An 18,949-nucleotide genomic window follows, 5' to 3' on the forward strand; every position below is an offset into this window, starting at 1 on the left:
AGCTCTGTTTAAGTTAATTCGCTTTTGGGTCCTCATTCACGCACCGTAACATTACACATACAACAGTATTCAATTAAGCTATTAATTAAGCTAATTAAGCTATTGTCTATAGCTATAGTGCTGATGTGTGTGTGTGTGTGTGTGTGTGTGTGTGAGAGTTTGAATGTTTCCAGAGGAAAGTAAAGGGGATACCTAGTCAGTTGCCAACCGAATGCATTCAACCATAATGTGTCTTCCGCAGAGGAGGGCACAGTATGGCTTCTGAGCAGATCATAGTGAACTTCAGTTAGTTAAATCAGCCAATACAGTAAGTTAAAATTAGCCTTTTTATTGGCATGGGTATACCACACAAACATATTTTCCTGCTCACTGAAAGATTGTCTGGGGGGCTGATGATCAATGACACGACTTGATTACTGATCCCCCCCACTCTCTCTCTCAGACACACACACACACACACACACACACACACACACACACACACACACACACACACACACATACACACACACACACACACACACACACACACACACACACACACACACACACACACACACACACACATACACACACAGTGGTGGAAAAAGTACCCGATTGCCATACTTGAGTAAAAGTATAGATACCTTAATAGAAAATGACTGAAGTGAAAGTCACCCAGTAAAATACAACTGGAGTAAAAGTCTAACAGTATTTGGTGTGAAATATACTTAAGGAATAAAACAAAAATGTTTATTTTACCCAAACACATACCTATAAATAGTACAACCAGAGAAACGGATCATTTTGCAGTAGTATCCAGAGCTATATATTGGTCCTATTGGTCATGGCTGCCGAGTGGCACACAATGGGATTGCATTGCAGTTCTCCAGCTGTATCCACTGAAATAGCGGTGGGTGCACTAGGTTTAAGGCACGAGGGCAGGGGGCACGGGATGGGTCACAGAGCCGCGCACAGAAGACAGACCTAGCCCATGGGGAACCCCACCCCACCCCGCCCCGCCCCGCCCCAGATGCAAACTTTGAAGACCGATATTGAGTCCTTGAAGGCAGACCAGCAGAAAGAGAAACATTATCTGTTGCAGAGAAACGGGTGACAGCTGATGCATTAGTCCAGAGCCAGGCGGCATTGGCGGAGAGTCAGGTGGAGAATGGCACGTTGAAGAGGGCGAGGAACGAGATGCAGTCACAATCCATGCCAGGCACATCTGTGAGCTCTGGAACTTCACCTCCGACAGGCAGAGTCAGCATACCTGGTGGGTTTGTCAGGTCGTCGGTTCACCCTGACATTTCCATTCCTCTTCTGACAACAGAACTTGACCAAGTCAAATGTGGCTTATAAGTGAACCACTGGGTGTTCATCATTAATACTGTGTCTCAGAAGTTTCTGTCCATGACTGATGCAACCCGAAAAAGTATTAAAGAGTTATTGAGTACTTGACGTCACCGAGAAAGCCTGGACATGGCCTGCTCTCCCTTATGTAAGGAATTAGGCACTTTCCCATGTTTACAACAGTATGTACTGTAGGCTATGTTTACTTGTCATACAGCACAGTAGCCTAATAAGCAAATGAAGGTGGCTTATATCTTCAAAATGCTGTAAATGCTTTATTATCCAAATGTAAAAAATTTCAGCGTCCTGCTACTCATGCCAGGAATATAGTATATGCATATGATTAGTATGTGTGGATAGAAAACACTCTGAAGTTTCTAAAACTGGTTAAATTACGGCTGTGACTATAACAGAGCGTGTGTTTCATCGAAAAGCGCAAGAAAAACTGGTCACTGAAAACTGAAAAAAATATCCATGCGCCACTTGCATGTATTGTTTAAGGGACACCAAATTAAATAGGGCCGAGATTGCAATTCCTACAGCTTCCACACGATGTAGCCAAAAACGTCATTTTCATTGACAAAAATCCTTTGTGTCATGACAAATAGATCCTTCATTCCGTCCAGCATACAGCAATCGATTTTGGAAGAGAGAAAAAGGGACATTGTTTTCTTGAGTAGCTGCTATTGAATACAGATCGCCCAGTGATCAATTTGATCGCTTATTAACGTTTACAAATACCTAAAGTTGGGTTACAAAAGCAGGTTGAAGTGTTTTGTCAAAGAATATAGGCAACTTATATAATTTTAAAAAATGACGTTGCGTGTTGGAAGAGAGCTTTTTTCCTGAACCAGACAGGCTATACAAATGGATATTTTGGGCATACATGGACGGATTTAATCGGGAAAAAGACCCAATTGTGATGTTTATGGAACATATAGGAGTGCCAACAAAGAATATCATCAAAGGTAATGAATGTTTTATATTTTATTTCTGCGTTTTGTGTAGCGCCGGCTACGCTAATTCTTTTGTTTACGTCCCCTTCAGGTATATTGGGGTGTTGCATGCTATCAGATAATAGCTTCTCATGCTTTCGCCGAAAAGCATTTTAAAAATCTGACTTGTTGGCTAGATTCACAACGAGTGTAGCTTTAATTCAATACCCTGCATGTGTGTTTTAATGAACGTTTGAGTTTTAACGAGTACATTTTGCATTTAGCGTAGCGCATTTGCATTTCCAGGTGTCTAGATGAGACGTCTGCGTCTCAAGTAGGATCAAGCATGGAGAAGTGAAAATTTTCAATTATACTCCATGATATTCTTAAGATATATGTGTTGACTGAATATAAGCAAGTGATGTCTGCTAAATAATCAAGTTGATGGCGCATTCACATGGCCTCGGCACCTACATAAAGCTACATGTGGGCGACTCATGCAAAATGTCAGATAAAGCATATACTGTACAGTACTGTATTTCTTCACCAGCATCTTTATGCTTTCGTTAATAACATAATGATAAAATACTCTCAAAATGCCAATGTTTGTTTATTTAGTTATGGATCTATAATGAATTACTGTGGGAATAAATATCACTGAATTACAGAAATATTGGAACAAAGTTGTCTAATGAAGGTAACAAATTGTTGCTTACTGGAAAATACTCTTTCATGCACACACGGTCACGTTGTACAGCGCCATTATGGCTATTAGTAGGTAGCTGGACAATAGACTTGCCTAGAAGGAGGGTAGGGGGAGAATTCTATCGTCAAATGTATTTCTTAGTTCAATTGGCTGTATCACAACTGGTCGTGATTGGTTGCAATTTCAGTTTGATACACCAGAAAAGACCAAACAAATAATACAACAATAAGTATTATTGTGATTATGTATCACATCCGACCATGATTGGGAGTCTCATAGGGCTACGCACAATTGGCCCAGCCTTTCTACCCCTCTAAAAACATAAATAAATGTTTTGGCCTTTACAAATATTATTATATATATATTATCGAGTTGATGGCACAGTCATATAGCCTCAGCACCTACATAAAGCTGGTCTTGATAAATCAACAAGATTTTTATTTTCATTGAATCTCCTCTTGAGTTTTGGTTAGACTGCAATTATACAATTAGGGTGTGGAAATGTTATGCTCTGAGGATTTGGGCTCTGACTGTCACATTGTACAGCGCCATAATTTCTGTTCCATCCTAATGGAAACATTGAGGGTTTTTCATTTTTCTTGAAATAGAAACACCATAATATTAATCAAATTAATTAAGCAACATTTCTTAAAATCATTCTCATATACTATGTTTTTACAAAAAAAGGTTTTCAATTCTCTAGCCACTATTGAAGACTATCAAATGCTTCTCAAAGATGCCCTCTGGTGGTCAAACTAGCACTAGAACCCGCAAATAGTACCAGCAAAACACAACTGGCAGCTTCACTAAATAATACCTGAAAAACACCCGTCTCAATGTCAACAGTGAAGACACGACTGCTGGATGCTGGCCTTCTAGGCAGAGTTGCAAGGAAAAAGACATATCTCAGACTGGCCAATAAAAATAAAAGATTAAGATGGGCAAAAGAACACAGACACTGGACAGAGGACCTCTGCCTAGAAGGCCAGCATCCCGGAGTTGCCTCTTCACTGTTGACATTGAGATGGGTGTTTTGCGGGCACTATTTAATGACGCTGCCAGACTTGTGAGGTGTCTGTTTCTCAAACTAGACACTCTAATGTACTTGTCCTCTTGCTTAGTTGTGCACCGGGGCCTCCCACTCCTCTTTCTATTCTGGTTAGAGCCAGTTGTGATGCCAGTTGGACGTACTGCCAAATTCTTTAAAACGAAGTTGGAGGCGGCTTATGGTAGAGAAAGGAACATTACATTCTCTGGCAACAGCTCTGGTGGACATTCAGCATGCCAATTGCACGCTCCCCCAAAATTTTGGACATTTGTGGCATTGTGTTGTGCGACAAAACTGCACATTTTAGAATGGCCTTTTATTGCCGCCAGAAGAAGGTGCACCTGTGTAATGATCATACTGTTTATTCAGCTTCTTGATATGCCACACCTGTTAGGTGTATGGATTATCTTGGCAAAGGAAAGATGCTCACTATAAGGGATGTAAACAAATTTGTGCCCATATTTTAGAGAAATAAGATTTTTGTGCATTCTATTTCTACTCATGAAACATGGGACCAACACTTTACAAGTTGCGTTTATATTTCTGTTGCACCAGGTCATGTCTAGAAAACAACAAGATGAAAGGAAATGGTATCTGTGGTACACTAACGGAATGGTTTCCTTGATACAGATTATGCCTAGTCCTAGACTATAAAGCACTTTCTATTGATCTTGATTTTTAGTCTAGAACTAGGCTCAATCAATGTCCGGGAAACCATCCCTAAATCCATTAGCAGAAACATAAATATTACACTGAGTAGGTGTAGGCAGGGACAGAGCCATAGTGGGGCAAATTCTTGTCCAACTTGGCACTAAAATTACCATGACATTCTCATTCAGAATTATTGTGGCCATGGAACCTTTGGTCCAGCATAGCACCCACCAAAATTATAATGTCAAACACATTACGAGAGCTTTTAAACACAGTCTCTACTTTCAGTGGTGTACACGTTGATCATTAAGATATCCTGTGGGAGCAGCAAAATCATTTTGTTATAGAAGTGGCAAATAGGTCAAAATAAATATGGTTCAATTTCACAACCAGTGACAAACAAGTAAGATTTACTACTTTGAAAGTAGCACTGGGATTGTTATGATTTACTTTGTTGTACTCTTAGCCCAAAACCAACGGGGCTTTATGCTCACGTTACCCTTTGAAACAGTGGAAACAGAGGACTCCAAACATCTCTCAACTTTCAGTGGAGGTGGTAGCACATTACTGCCATCTAGTGGATGACACTGTGTACAACACAAGGGTATTCTGTACATGCACAGCACTTCAGCCATATTTGAGACTTGACCCAGGATTTGGGCTTTGCTTTTTATTTATTTTTTGCACTTTGTTTTTACTGGTATTTCCAGCATGATCCACTAGGTTTGTTGTATGTAGGAAATGTTATTTAATTGACACAAGCTGTCTCCATTCAATCAATCAATGTCTGGTTGTGCATGTGTGTTTTTTTGGGGGTTTGCATAAGCCAGGGGAGGCGTAGTTCTTCTAATCTTAATCACACAACGCCTATTATTTGGCAGGGATTACTATTTGTAGATCTGTGATTATACACCTTACTTTGTTCAAGCTGATCCTCTCCAACGGCCTCAGAAGTTGTAGAAAACAATTGGTCAATTAAGGGCAGTTAAAGGGTAGGCTCTATGAAACCAACCATGGAAGGATATTGTAGCAAAAATCGGGGGGTATCCACGACCGGGCCTCAAATCCGGATTCAGCCCTGTCAAGTCAACACCTTAACTGTACAAAAAAAGTTTGGGACCACACACACACACACACAGCAGTAAACAGCCAGTGCTATCTAGCCAGCTAGTGCAAGACAACTTTGTTCAGTTGTTGTTGAGTTTGTCCTATTGCCATGCTAACTTCATGATATATTCTGCATTTTAGTTAACATGAGTATTTTCATCTTCCTGTCACACACACAGTTTAATCCTTTATTTGTGCTGCCAACCTAGACTCTAAACATATATCCTAATCCCTGTGAATTTTCAATGAGGGGGCCTGTACTTCCAGGTATGAGAAAAATGCAAATGTTAAATTTTAAAATGTAATAGCTGTTGTTGTTATTTGTTTTCCCGTATTCCATGCCCAATTGTGAGATGATGAATGAGAAAATAAGTCGATTTCCGATTTCCACATTCAGAAACGAAAAACGAGCCGTTTTCCGTTTTTCAACGACGTCCCAATGGAAGGAAAATACAAGGACCCGGTCGGTCATCTAGCGCCATTTGTCATCGTCTTCAAAGGCGCAAAACGACCCTTGTGCCCAGCTTTGATCTGATTGAACGACAATGAACCTCTCAAACTGCAGCAAAACTTTGAAATGGTTGCTAAAAGATGTAGAAGCTTCACTGTAGTTAGTGAAGTGAGTTAGCAAGTCAGGGTTTCGTTTTTGGACAGCCCAGGTTGTGAAGTGGGGGGCGGTCTAGCCTAGATATTCTCCTCTAGATGGCCAGTCATATTTCAAGACCTCTCTTTGCCTCGCTTGCATCGGCAGCAGGTGTTATCATACAATGATAACGAGTCGCGAGAGACAAGGCATATCGCTCTACAATATTCACTCATATACATACTATTGTGGATGCGGAGGAACCGTTGAGTTGAGGACGGGGTCAACACACGAATAAGGTGAGTTCTGAAAAACGTAACATTTTGATCAATCTTAAGAAATGTAGCCTATGGATATTAGGTTATATTGCCTACTAAAAGATTTTAAGAACATTGGTGTATGTGTGGACCTTTCAATGAAAAACGGATTGTGTGCATGAAGTTTCAAGCCAGTAAGCCAATGAGAACTGTAAAGTTACTATTTAAGAATGAGAAAGTAGTGTATTTTGAGAAGTTGCGTAATGACAGCATCAATTTAACATTTGACAACCTGTAAACATAAGGCTATAGATCTTTCCATGGCTGAAGACTAATTTTCATTGTGCAACTGATAGCGTCATGCAGAGTGTTTTGCAGTCAGATATTCAATCAGATTTTCAAGTGTTGTTTATTGTCTAAATTAATCTATTTCCAGTCTTGCTTTTGTCTTTACCTATTATTTTTTAGTTTGTTGGTTCTGTCTGCAGTCTGCCTTCAAAATGACATTGTAGACTGTGATCATTATCTCAATGCATATTCACAGCTAAATAAAGTTGATATACCCACTACCACATCTTATAACAACCCAGGCTCAAACCTGTAGGTCTACTATTGCACGTTTAAATGTGTGAACTCTACATGTATGTTATATGTGCTTTTCAGGTGTAGCCTTCAGTAGCTTTGAAGTGACCCTAACATATCACAGGGTGCAGCACTTAAGTGGGTGGAGTCATCTGAAGGAGTGACCAATGAGTCCCTTCGCTTGCTGGGTGACCTTCTGTTCTCTGCCTATCTGGTGAGTCTTCCTGCTTCAGCGCATAATTTATATATTATATTAATTGATGGGTTTTCTACAGAGAAGAGAAGGGTGTCAAAGGGGGTGAATCATACCAGAGGTGGTTTGGTGAACTACTCTTGCCTTTGCGAGACCTGAAGACTCGTGATAGCTTAGCTCCCAGGGCTAATGGCTTTGCTTGGTGATGTTTATTAGAGGTAGATGGCTAGTTGTAGCTAGTTTAACCTTGCACTGTGACACAAACTGTTGTCCCTGACCCATAATAGTTAAGGGCTCATGGGAGCATCCCTGCTACGGTTTGTACTGTACATGCAGCAGACGCACAGCACCCACTTACTACCAGAAAGCATTTTCTTTTGCAGTGGAGAAGTTGGGAGTAATGTGGTCTTCTATCTTAACACTTGGTGGCAGCAGTAGGATCCACGTGTTAAAATAGAAGACCTGGCAGCCTAGATTGACGTTCTGGAACAGCAATAGTTAGAAAGTATGACATCATATGCCAATTTTAACGTGGGAAGGATTTGATACCTATGGATACAATAATATGAAGGGACGTGCACAGGGAAAGATGCTCAACACACACACACCTTGACAGATTCAGGCATACGTTCAGTGAACCTCAATGACCTCGACTAACCGGTGCTCCTGCACATTGACTCTGTACCGGTGCCTCCCTGTATATAGCCTCACTATTGTTATGTTACTGCTGCTCTTTAATTATTTGTTACTTTTATCTGTTTATAAAAATACAAAAAATTGTATTTTTCTTAAAATTGCATTGTTGGTTAAGGGCTTGTAAGTAAGCATTTCACTCTACGGTTGTATTTCGTGCATGTGACAAATACAATTTGATTTGATTTGAACCCAAAAGATAGACTGTGCCTTCCCTTTTTTTTGTATATATTATTAGACTTTTTTTGCTATTATTTCTGCTATAAATAGACAAAAACAATAGACAACTGAACATATACATACAGCGCTGTGAAAAAGTATTTGCCCCCTTCCTGATTTTCTTGTTGTTTTTGCACATTTGTCACACTTAAATGTTTCAGATCATCAAACACATGTTAATATTACACAAAGATAACCCAAGTAAACACAAAATGCAGTTTTTAAGTGATAATTGTATTTACTAAGGGATTAAAGATATCTGAACCTTCATGGCCCTATGTGACAAAGTAATTGCCCCCCCTTGTTAAATCATGAATTTACTGTGGTTAATCACATTTTTTTGGAAAGCTGAGTTCAATTTCACTAGCCACACCCAGGCCTGATTACTGCCAGACCTGTTGAATCAAGAAATCACTTAAATAGAACCTGTCTGACAATGTGAAGTAGGCCAAAAGATCTCAAAAAGCAAGACATCATGCCGTGATCCAAAGACATTCAGGAACAGATGAGAAACAAAGTAATTGACATCTATCAGTCTGGAAAGGATTACAAAGCCAGTTGTAAAGCTTTGGGACTCCAGTGAACCACGGTGAGAGCCATTACCCACAAATGGAGAACATTTAGAACAGTGGTGAACCTTCCCAGGAGTGGCCAGGCTACCAAATTACCCCAAGAGCGCAGCGACGACTCATCCAAGAGGTCACAAAAGAACCCACAGCAACATCTAAAGAACTGCAGGCCTCAGTTGCCTCAGTTAAGGTCAGTGTCCATGACTCAACCATAAGAAAGAGTCTGGTCAAAAATGGCATCCGTGGCAGAGTTCCAAGGCGAAAACGACTGCTGACCAAAAATAACATAAAGGCTCGTCTCACTTTTGACAAAAAAAAACATCTTAATGATCCCCAAGACTTTTGGGAAAATATTCTGTGGACTGAAGAGACAAAAGTTGAACTTTTTGGAAGGTGTGCGTCCCATTACATCTGGCGTAAAAGTAACACAGCATTTCAGATAAAGAACATCATACCAACAGTCCAATGTGGGGGTGGTAGTGTGATGGTCTGGGGCTGCTTTGCTGCTTCAGGACCTGGACGACTTGCTGTGATTGATGGAACCATGAATTCTGTTCTCTACCAAAAAATCCTGAAGGAGAATGTACGGCCATCAGTTCGTGACCTCAAGCTGAAGCGCACTTGGGTTCTGCAGCAGGACAATGATCCAAAACACAACAGCAAGTCCACCTCTGAATGGCTTAACAAAAAACTAAATTAAGGTTTTGGAGTAGCCTAGTCAAAGTCTGGACTTGAATCCGATTGAGATGCTGTGGCGTGACCTTAAAAAGGCGGTTCATGCTCAAACCCTCCAATGTGGCTGAATTTCAACAATTCTGCAAAGAAGAGTGGGGGAAAATTCCTCCACAGCGATGTGAAAGACTCATTGCCAGTTATCGCAAACGTTTGATTGCAGTTGTTGCTGCAGAGGATGGCACAAACAGTTATTAGGTTTAGGGGGCAATTACTTTTTCCACATAGGGCCATGAAGGTGCGGATAGATTTCTTTTGACTAAATAAATAAAATCATCACTTAAACTGCATTTTGTGTTTACTTGGGTTATCTTTGTTTAATATTAAAATTTGTTTTAATGATCTGAAACATTTAAGTGTGACAAATGTGCAAAAAAAATAAGAAATCAGGAAGGGGGCAAATACTTTTTCACTGCACTGTACATGTATGATATCACACTTGCTCAGACCCACATGTTCAGACCAAGACAGTGCCTTCCCACTTAACAACACTATACCGATATAGGATGTTAATTAAAGCAGATTTTTGTAGGGGTTGATGCATTTCCTGCAACAACATTGTGATTTAAATGAAGGTCCTATATCTGTGCATTAGGCCTCAAACAACAACGGATGAGAATTCCTGTCTGACGTAGTTTATGGGGCATGTTATAGGCTAGACTAGACACACCAGTGTAAGTTGACGAAATGCATGAAATTGTGACAAACAGTGGCCGTGCACGTTTACTTTTAGATTCTCAACCCACACAAAAAAAAATGTGCGTAGAGGCACATGCAACACACACACACACACACACACACAAATAACTTAAACACACACACACACACACAAAGAACTTAAACACACACACACACACACACACACAAAGAACTTAAACACACACACCAAGTGGTCCACTTCTCTGAGGCTGCACGTCACCTGGATGGGGGGATGCCAGCTTGCAGAGACGCCAAACAAAACATATGAGTTAAGAGGCCTCCCAGCCATATGAGTTAAGAGGCCTCCCAGCCATATGAGTTAAGAGGCCTCCCAGCCATATGAGTTAAGAGGCCTCCCAGCCATATGAGTTAAGAGTCCTCCCAGCCATATGAGTTAAGAGGCCTCCCAGCCATATGAGTTAAGAGGCCTCCCAGCCATATGAGTTAAGAGGCCTCCCAGCCATATGAGTTAAGAGTCCTCCCAGCCATATGAGTTAAGAGGCCTCCCAGCCATATGAGTTAAGAGGCCTCCCAGCCATATGAGTTAAGAGGCCTCCCAGCCATATGAGTTAAGAGGCCTCCCAGCCATGTGATTTTGATGAATGGAGGTTTACTGTAACACTTTGTGAAATTACAGGTGGATCGTCCTGCTGCACATCTCTGAACAGAGGGTCAATGCTGTAAGTAGAAGTAACATGTTAATCCCCTCTGTACAGCAGTTTCAAATGGTAGAAGTTTCCCACAGAAACAGATCTAGCATCAGCTTTACTCTCTCTCTATCTGAACTAAGCTGACCTTTTTATAAGGGTTTGTTTTGGCTTCACTGTTGGAATGTAGTTGTTTAGAATGAAGATAAACTTAAATCCATCAACTGTGGAATTTCTGCCTTGACCTCAAGTCCACCTGTTTCAGTCAGAGTGATTATGCGGTGTTTCAGTAGGTTGGTCTGTCTTCGTCCGTGTTCAGTATTGCACACTGTGAACCCCCCCACCCCACCCACACACACACACACACACACACACACACACACACACACACACACACACACACACACACACACACATGGTGCCGTACAAGGGTTGTAGTGGAGGGTAAACTATGTTAATTTGGCTAGGACTGTCTGGGAGTGTTCTGAGTGGGGAGGGGAAAACGGAAAACTAGCTTTTATTTGCAGAGAGGTTTAGAACTCACTTTCTCATTGGTTAATTAACTAATTTACTGCCTGGTCACCAGGCAGGCCAAAACTATTCCACCAAAACAGGCAGAGATTTCAGGCAGTCTTATCAAACAGCTCTTACACGAAAATGGCATTATCATAATTTTCACAATTGTACAGTATAACCTTATAGTGTGGAAATATAAAAATATATATATTTTGTCTGCATTGGGACTTTAACAATTTCCGTGAGGAGGAAGATTGATTTAGTCACAGCATGATACACACGCCACATGCAATGCAATCGTGAGGTACAATATCGAAACTCGCTTTGTTTAGAACGCTGCGGTACGTTAGTTCTCAGCTGTTTTTTGCAACAGGAAAATATTGCCCCTACTGTACTTAAGATAAGTTAGTGTTGTTTGCATTAGTGTTGTTTGCATTAGCGTTGTTTGCATTTATGTTGTGTGCATTAGTGTTGTTTGCACTAGTGGTGTTGTTTGCATTAGTGTTGTTTGCACTAGTGGTGTTGTTTGCATTAGTGTTGTTTGCATTTATGTTGTGTGCATTAGTGTTGTTTGCACTAGTGGTGTTGTTTGCATTAGTGTTGTTTGCATTTATGTTGTGCGCATTAGTGTTGTTTGCACTAGTGGTGTTGTTTGCATTAGTGTTGTTTGCACTAGTGTTGTGTGCATTAGTGTTGTTTGCACTAGTGCTGTTTGCATGTATGTTGTTTGCATGTATGTTGTTTGCATTAGTGTTGTCTGCATTAGTGTTGTTTGCATTAGTGTTGTTTGCATTAGCGTTTATGTCACCGCCCACTGGACACAGATGTCAATGCAACATGTATTCCATGTTGGTTCAACCAGTGTGTTCCCAGTGGGCTGCTGCTCATGATCTTCACTGGCAATCCAACCTATTTTTGTACCCCTAGCTAACATCCTGGTACTGACAGTTTTGGGGAATATTGATCTAGGGCAATAGGATCTGAATGGAATTCCCCTACACCCTCAACATTTGTATGGTTGCACTCCATGTAAACAAAACCCAAATCATCCTCCTCTATAGACTTGGTCCACATCCACGGTATTAAAATCATTAATGAATTAAACTGTTAAATGTGAGTCTGGTTTAAGAGTTCACACAGGGATTGAAGCTCTGTTTTATTGCCAAATGTGTAGTGGGAGCCCTTCCTGCCTAATAACATAAATATCCAAATATTTAGGAACCTTAAACTAACATTGCTCGGTGTTTGTGCAACTGACTTTCAACACAAGCTATGGAGAGGAGACAGAAAGCAGTTAGTTGATTAAAAAAAACACACGGGCTGTGAAATACCTTTCTCGCAGAGAAACATTCAAATGCACTGACACACAAGCACAGTATACACTCTTGACTTTCTTGGGGGTCTATGAAGGATGGCCTAGTTTGATGAATACGACCGTGTGTAGCCCACACAACTTGTGTTTTACACTATGGTTGAAAGTAGTCAAAGCAAATCGATGAAATTCAGTTGCATCTTTAGGGTCTTCTGTCATAAAACATGCAACGTTTCACAGTTCACTCTAGGGATTCGGCACCAATTTATGGAAAGTTCATTATCGATATCTGTAGAATTTTTCCATTTGATATCAAAATCATATCGAAATATATATCGGAAACACTTTTTTTTTTACCTCAGATTACCCCACTTGCAATGTTTGAAAACAACAACATTGCAATTGTGTAAATGTTCACTTTTTGTTAGCTTCCATGTCTCTGTGAAGTCCAGACAACTGGTTGCCCATTAGGCCAGGTGTGAATGTTCTTGGACTCTAAAACCTACCCAACAAGTTTGAATACAATGGGAAGCCCATCTACCGTTGATGCCCCATCAGCAGGCAACGAAGTATGCTGAGTTGAGAGTCTATTGAGAAGGTCTTTGTGAGGGTTTTGTGCATGCAGGAACAGTCATGCATGCTGTTTACATAATAGTGTAGGTTGAAAGGAAGGTGAAACCGTATTATGCCATGCTCATATCAATATCATATTGAATTATCCATGTTGGTGCCCATCACTAGTCTGTCCCTCTAACTGATCTCTTCAATGCCTCATTGGTCAATCTTCATGGCTGTCATAGTGTGGCAGTGCCTCATTGGTCAATCTTCATGGCTGTCAAAGTGTGGCAGCGTCTCATTGTTCTCTGTGTGTGTGTGTGTGTGGGTGTGTTTTTCAGGGAGAGACGCTGGGCTCGTGTGATGGCAGAGACTGCTCAGTGTGCAACTGTCTCCCCGCCAAGGGAGCCCGGGTACGACTTTTCAATTCTCACCTCGCTCCACTGGACCCCCACAGTCCACCACTGTGCAACCATGATCCCAAGGAACCTCACAGACAGACCTGAGTCCGAAATTCTAGTGTTTTATACAGAGACCACTTTGAGCTAGTGCTCAGACATGTACAGTAGTCTATGTATGATACGATGGTACAAATGAATGTATAGGTTTGCTGAGGAACGTGATAAGAAAGTGATGTCTGCACACTTCGTAAATAAAAGACATGTAAAAAGAATGAATAGAAGCTGCGGATGAATTAATAGATTTTCCTGTTGGAAAGAGAAAAGGGTAATAATTGTGCTCAGTGCAGTAGCAGGGATTCAACACATGTTTTCAGCTCATACATATCCTTGTTTTCCAGACCTGAATACTTGTGTTAGTTCTCATAGCTAAGGCCTAGGCTTTAGCTCAACGCGCTAATGTGATATTGAGGACTACATACACCCAGATCAGAAGTGTGTGCTGTGTAAATCGTATTGTTACTACTTGAGCTCTCTTTTTCCTCTCCAGGGGGCCCCAGGGAAGCTGGGGAAGCAGGGGCCACAGGGCCCAGATGGCATCAGGGGCTCCGCAGGGCCTCACGGAGAGAAGGGGAGGAGGGGTGTCGAGGGACCACCTGGGCTGGATGGGAAGAAAGGGGAAAGGGTGAGTGTCTGGGTGTGACTTTGTGGGTTTGACTTTGTGGGTGTGACTTTGTGGGTGTGACTTTGTGGGTGTGACTTTGTGTGTGTGACTTTGTGGGTGTGACTTTGTGGGTGTGACTTTGTGGGTGTGACTTTGTGGGTGTGACTTTGTGTGTGTGACTTTGTGGGTTTGACTTTGTGTGTGTTGGTCTGTCTTTCTCTATGTTTGTGTAGTTGTCTTTCTATGTTGTCTCTGCCTGTCTTACCTTGGGTTGACATGACTGCATGAGAGACAGATATGCAGAGTGAGAGTCTGTGTTCTATACCTGTCATTGAGAGTGGGCAGTCTGATGCCACCTTGTTTTGTATTGCAGGGTCCGACTGGTCACCCAGGATTTCCTGGTATCGATGGTGTCAATGTAAGTAAATCACCAGCGGCATCATCATCATCATTTGTCATCTGAGTATGTAAATATTATCACATAAATATGGGAGATTAGAGAAAAGAACACAGATCAGATTATGGACCTGGGATCTCAAATTAAGATTCAACCCTGAAGAGAGCATGCCTCAAAGGTTTGCTACAACAACATATATACACACAGTGGATATTTGTACAGTTGAGGCAACACACACACACACACACACACACACACACACACACACACACACACACACACACACACACACAGGCCCAGTCCTGGCCGATCTGTTGGCCTAACGAGACAGAAACAAAGGCTGTCCTCCCCACCCAAAACGACAAAAGTGTAGCCTGCAGTGCCGGTCTGAAATGGAATTGAATCAATGCCCATCCATGTGGAAGGCCTACCGTTTGTAAAACAGTCAGTTGTATTGTCTTTATTAGTCCTGATTCCTGTGACTAATCATTTGGGCTATTTAAGCTCTGAATATCAGCTACCCAACACTATCAGAAGTTATCCTGAGTCTATTTTGAAATGAGAATCTGATTTTTACACAGTGGGAAATGCAGAAGTATTGTATTTTTTGCTGTGTTGCTGCTCGTAAAAAATGTGTGAATACAATCTTGAAACCACTGATCACACTTTGAGTTTCACCCTGTGTACTCCCCGTACAACAGTTGAGTAGCCTGATTGTCCATTCCATATTGTCCATTTTACTTGGACCTGTCCTGTTTTTAGGATATATTGTTTGATAATATGTCATATTCACATAGAAGCAGATGTTATTTTTTTGATCGGGTGCCAGGTTCGGCAATTTGACCGAAGAAACGTGCATGGTGTAAAAAGTGCTTGTCTCATGATATTGTCATACATTTGATCTCCAGCCTCTAGGCTACAGAAAACTCCACATACTGTTTCTACCATACGCTATAGGTTACATGATTTATATTAGATCTCTCTTTTTTGTGTAGCGCTGGAGCGGTGCACCTCCTCAACAGAACCTGCGGGCTGATATTTTTCTTTTTCTTTCTTGAGCGGATGGTCAGGGGACTGGAACATAATTCCAAATAATTTGTAGACTGAAAACTGACCACAAGAAGCCCGAAACAGATATAATATTTGATTTAAAACATAGTCATTTCAAACTTAAATTTGTATACAATCACATTTCTTAATAAGAATACTTTGGAACAGATTTACAAAATTAAAATCACTTGGGGCTGATTTGCTGGTCTTTTATGTCCAATAATATTAATAATAATTATATATAGTACCAGTCAAAAGTTTGCCCCCCTATCATTCCAGGATGTTTCTTTATTTGTACTATGTTCTACGCTGTAGAATAATAGTGAAAGCATCAAAACTATAAAATAACACATACAGTTGAAGTCGGAAGTTTACATACACATTAGACAAATACATTTAAACTCAGTTTTCACAATAGTAAAATCATAAAACACTTTTTTTTAAAAACTCAAACTTGTATCTCAAACAGACTTGCTATTTCCTCATAGAACATGCTGGCCAATCAGCGGTCTACTCTCATGAATTTTTTTAAATGACCAGTATACGCCCACACCATTCTGTTGTTGGGGTACGCCCACACCATTCTGTTGTTGGGGTACGCCCACACCATACTGTTGTTGGGGTACGCCCACACCATTCTGTTGTTGGGGTACGCCCACACCATTCTGTTGTTGGGGTACGCCCACACCATTCTGTTGTTGGGGTACGCCCACACCATTCTGTTGTTGGGGTACGCCCACACCATTCTGTTGTTGGGGTACGCCCACACCATTCTGTTGTTGGGGTACGCCCACACCATTCTGTTGTTGGGGTACGCCCACACCATTCTGTTGTTGGGGTACGCCCACACCATTCTGTTGTTGGGGTACGCCCACACCATTCTGTTGTTGGGGTACGCCCACACCATTCTGTTGTTGGGGTACGCCCACACCATTCTGTTGTTGGGGTACGCCCACACCATTCTGTTGTTGGGGTACGCCCACACCATTCTGTTGTTGGGGTACGCCCACACCATCCCAACACAGAAAAGCTGTTTTTTAACTCACTTAATTGAAACGTTTTGGACGGAAAGGTATTTCACTCATATTGTATTATAGGTTAACAATAGGTCATATTTCATAGAAATCTATAAACACTAGAAAGTTACTTTACATTGTCCAGAAAGGCTGTGATTGATATTAGTTTACTGAACTCTTATGGCCTTTTAGTGGTTACATATTTATGAAATATATTACAACCAAAAGGCCAGCTAACCCTAGTAAAGAACATAAAAAAAAACACATGTTCTTATTTATAAAGAGAAAATGAAACATACTTAATGTAATGAAGTTACTAATAATCATTTCTAGTGCATACTGTTATACATGTGGTGTAGGGGTTCATGGTGTTTACAGGGTGTACTGAGTATCTTTCCATAACTGTGTGGTTCTCGGGCCTGTCTGTGTGGTTTCAGGGTCACGTTGGTGCTGGGGGGAATCCTGGCCTGCCGGGGCTAGACGGCTGTAACGGGACCAGGGGACAGACGGGGATCCCCGGTGTTCATGGCACGAACGGATTCCCTGGACCCAGGGTGAGGGGACTCCTATTAGCAACCACACCTCCGGTCTGGAGATAGGGTAGACATCATATGGTCTTTACCTTCACACACCTCCGGTCTGGAGATAGGGTAGACATCATATGGTCTTTACCTTCACACACCTCCGGTCTGGAGATGGGGTAGACATCATATGGTCTTTACCTTCACACACCTCCAGGGTAGACATCATATGGTCTTTACCTTCACCCACCTCCAGTCTGGAGATAGGGCAGACATCATATGGTCTTTACCTTCACCCACCTCCAGTCTGGAGATAGGGCAGACATCATATGGTCTTTTACCTTCACCCACCTCCAGTCTGGAGATAGGGCAGACATCATATGGTCTTTACCTTCACCCAACTCCGTTTGAAGCCCTTCACCCCTCAATTGTTTCAGAACAAGAGAAATACCATAGAATAGAATATAACTTCATGATGTATGTACAGCATGTGAATGTTGCGTTTCCTTCATGCAGCTAGCTAGCATTCTGACAGGAGTCTCATACACTGTGGAAGACATTGACAGGTTTCATTTACACATCTTGTGTGTCAGGGGATGGAGACGCACAAGCAGAATGCTTTATCAGCAAAATTGTTTTGACTTTCCTTCAAGGATATCTCCAAGCCTATCGTTTTGACTTTCCTTCAGGGATGTCTCTAAGCCTATCGTTTTGACTTTCCTTCAGGGATATCTCCAAACCTATCATTTAGACTTTCCTTCAGGGATAGCTCCAAACCTATCGTTTTGACTTTCCTTCAGGGATATCTCCAAGCCTATCGTTAAGACTTTCCTTCAGGGATATCTCCAAACCTATCATTTAGACTTTCCTTCAGGGATATCTCCAAACCTATCATTTAAACTTTCCTTCAGGGATATCTCCAAACCTATCGTTTAGACTTTCCTTCAGGGATATCTCCTAACCTATCGTTTTGACTTTCCTTCAGGGATATCTCGGTCCCAAAGGAACAAAAGGGGAGCCTGTCTACGATGTATCTGGACCTGGCCTTCCTGTGAGTAATCTTTTGCGTGTGTGTGTGTGTGTGTGTACATGTGCGTTATATTACACAAACTTTGACTTGTTGATATTTGACAGGGCGACCCTGGGCCTCCTGGAAGATCTGTAAGTGTTTAATCGTTTTCAATATCACTCCGCATTCTTAGAACACCACAGGTAAACACGTTACCACGGTGACGGGGCTCTACAGCTACGGCAGCTTTTAACTCCAGGACCCAGAGATGGGAGGAGGTGACAGGTATAGTGTCTTCAATGTATTCACACTCCTTGACTTTTTCCACATTTTCTTGTGTTACAGCTTGAATTTAAAATTGTATTAAATTGAGATTTTTATGTCACTGATCTACAAAATACCCCATAATGGCAAAGTGGAATTATGTTTTTAGAAATGTTTGCAAATTAATAAAAAAAAATATTGAGTCTATAAGTATTCAACCCTTCTGTTATGACAAGCCTAAATAAGTTCAGGAGTGAAAAGATGCTTAACAAGTCACATAATAAGTTGCATGGA

General features: G+C 41.3%; 1 protein-coding gene across 1 annotated transcript in view; it reads left to right on the forward strand.

Moving 5' to 3' along the window:
* Positions 1–6,484: 6,484 nt before the first annotated feature.
* LOC110508231 (collagen alpha-4(IV) chain) overlaps positions 6,485–18,949 on the forward strand; it is a 68,807-nt gene continuing 56,342 nt past the window's right edge. The window contains exons 1-9 of the mRNA XM_036966381.1: positions 6,485–6,661; positions 7,283–7,415; positions 10,944–10,986; positions 13,678–13,749; positions 14,285–14,419; positions 14,772–14,816; positions 17,299–17,415; positions 18,368–18,433; positions 18,517–18,543. Of these exons, the coding sequence (XP_036822276.1) occupies positions 7,369–7,415; positions 10,944–10,986; positions 13,678–13,749; positions 14,285–14,419; positions 14,772–14,816; positions 17,299–17,415; positions 18,368–18,433; positions 18,517–18,543 (552 nt within the window). The 5' untranslated portion in view covers positions 6,485–6,661; positions 7,283–7,368. The remainder of the gene's footprint in view (positions 6,662–7,282; positions 7,416–10,943; positions 10,987–13,677; positions 13,750–14,284; positions 14,420–14,771; positions 14,817–17,298; positions 17,416–18,367; positions 18,434–18,516; positions 18,544–18,949) is intronic.

Source organism: Oncorhynchus mykiss, chromosome 28, assembly GCF_013265735.2.
Source record: "Oncorhynchus mykiss isolate Arlee chromosome 28, USDA_OmykA_1.1, whole genome shotgun sequence".
In the NCBI taxonomy this organism is placed as follows: Eukaryota; Metazoa; Chordata; class Actinopteri; order Salmoniformes; family Salmonidae; genus Oncorhynchus; species Oncorhynchus mykiss.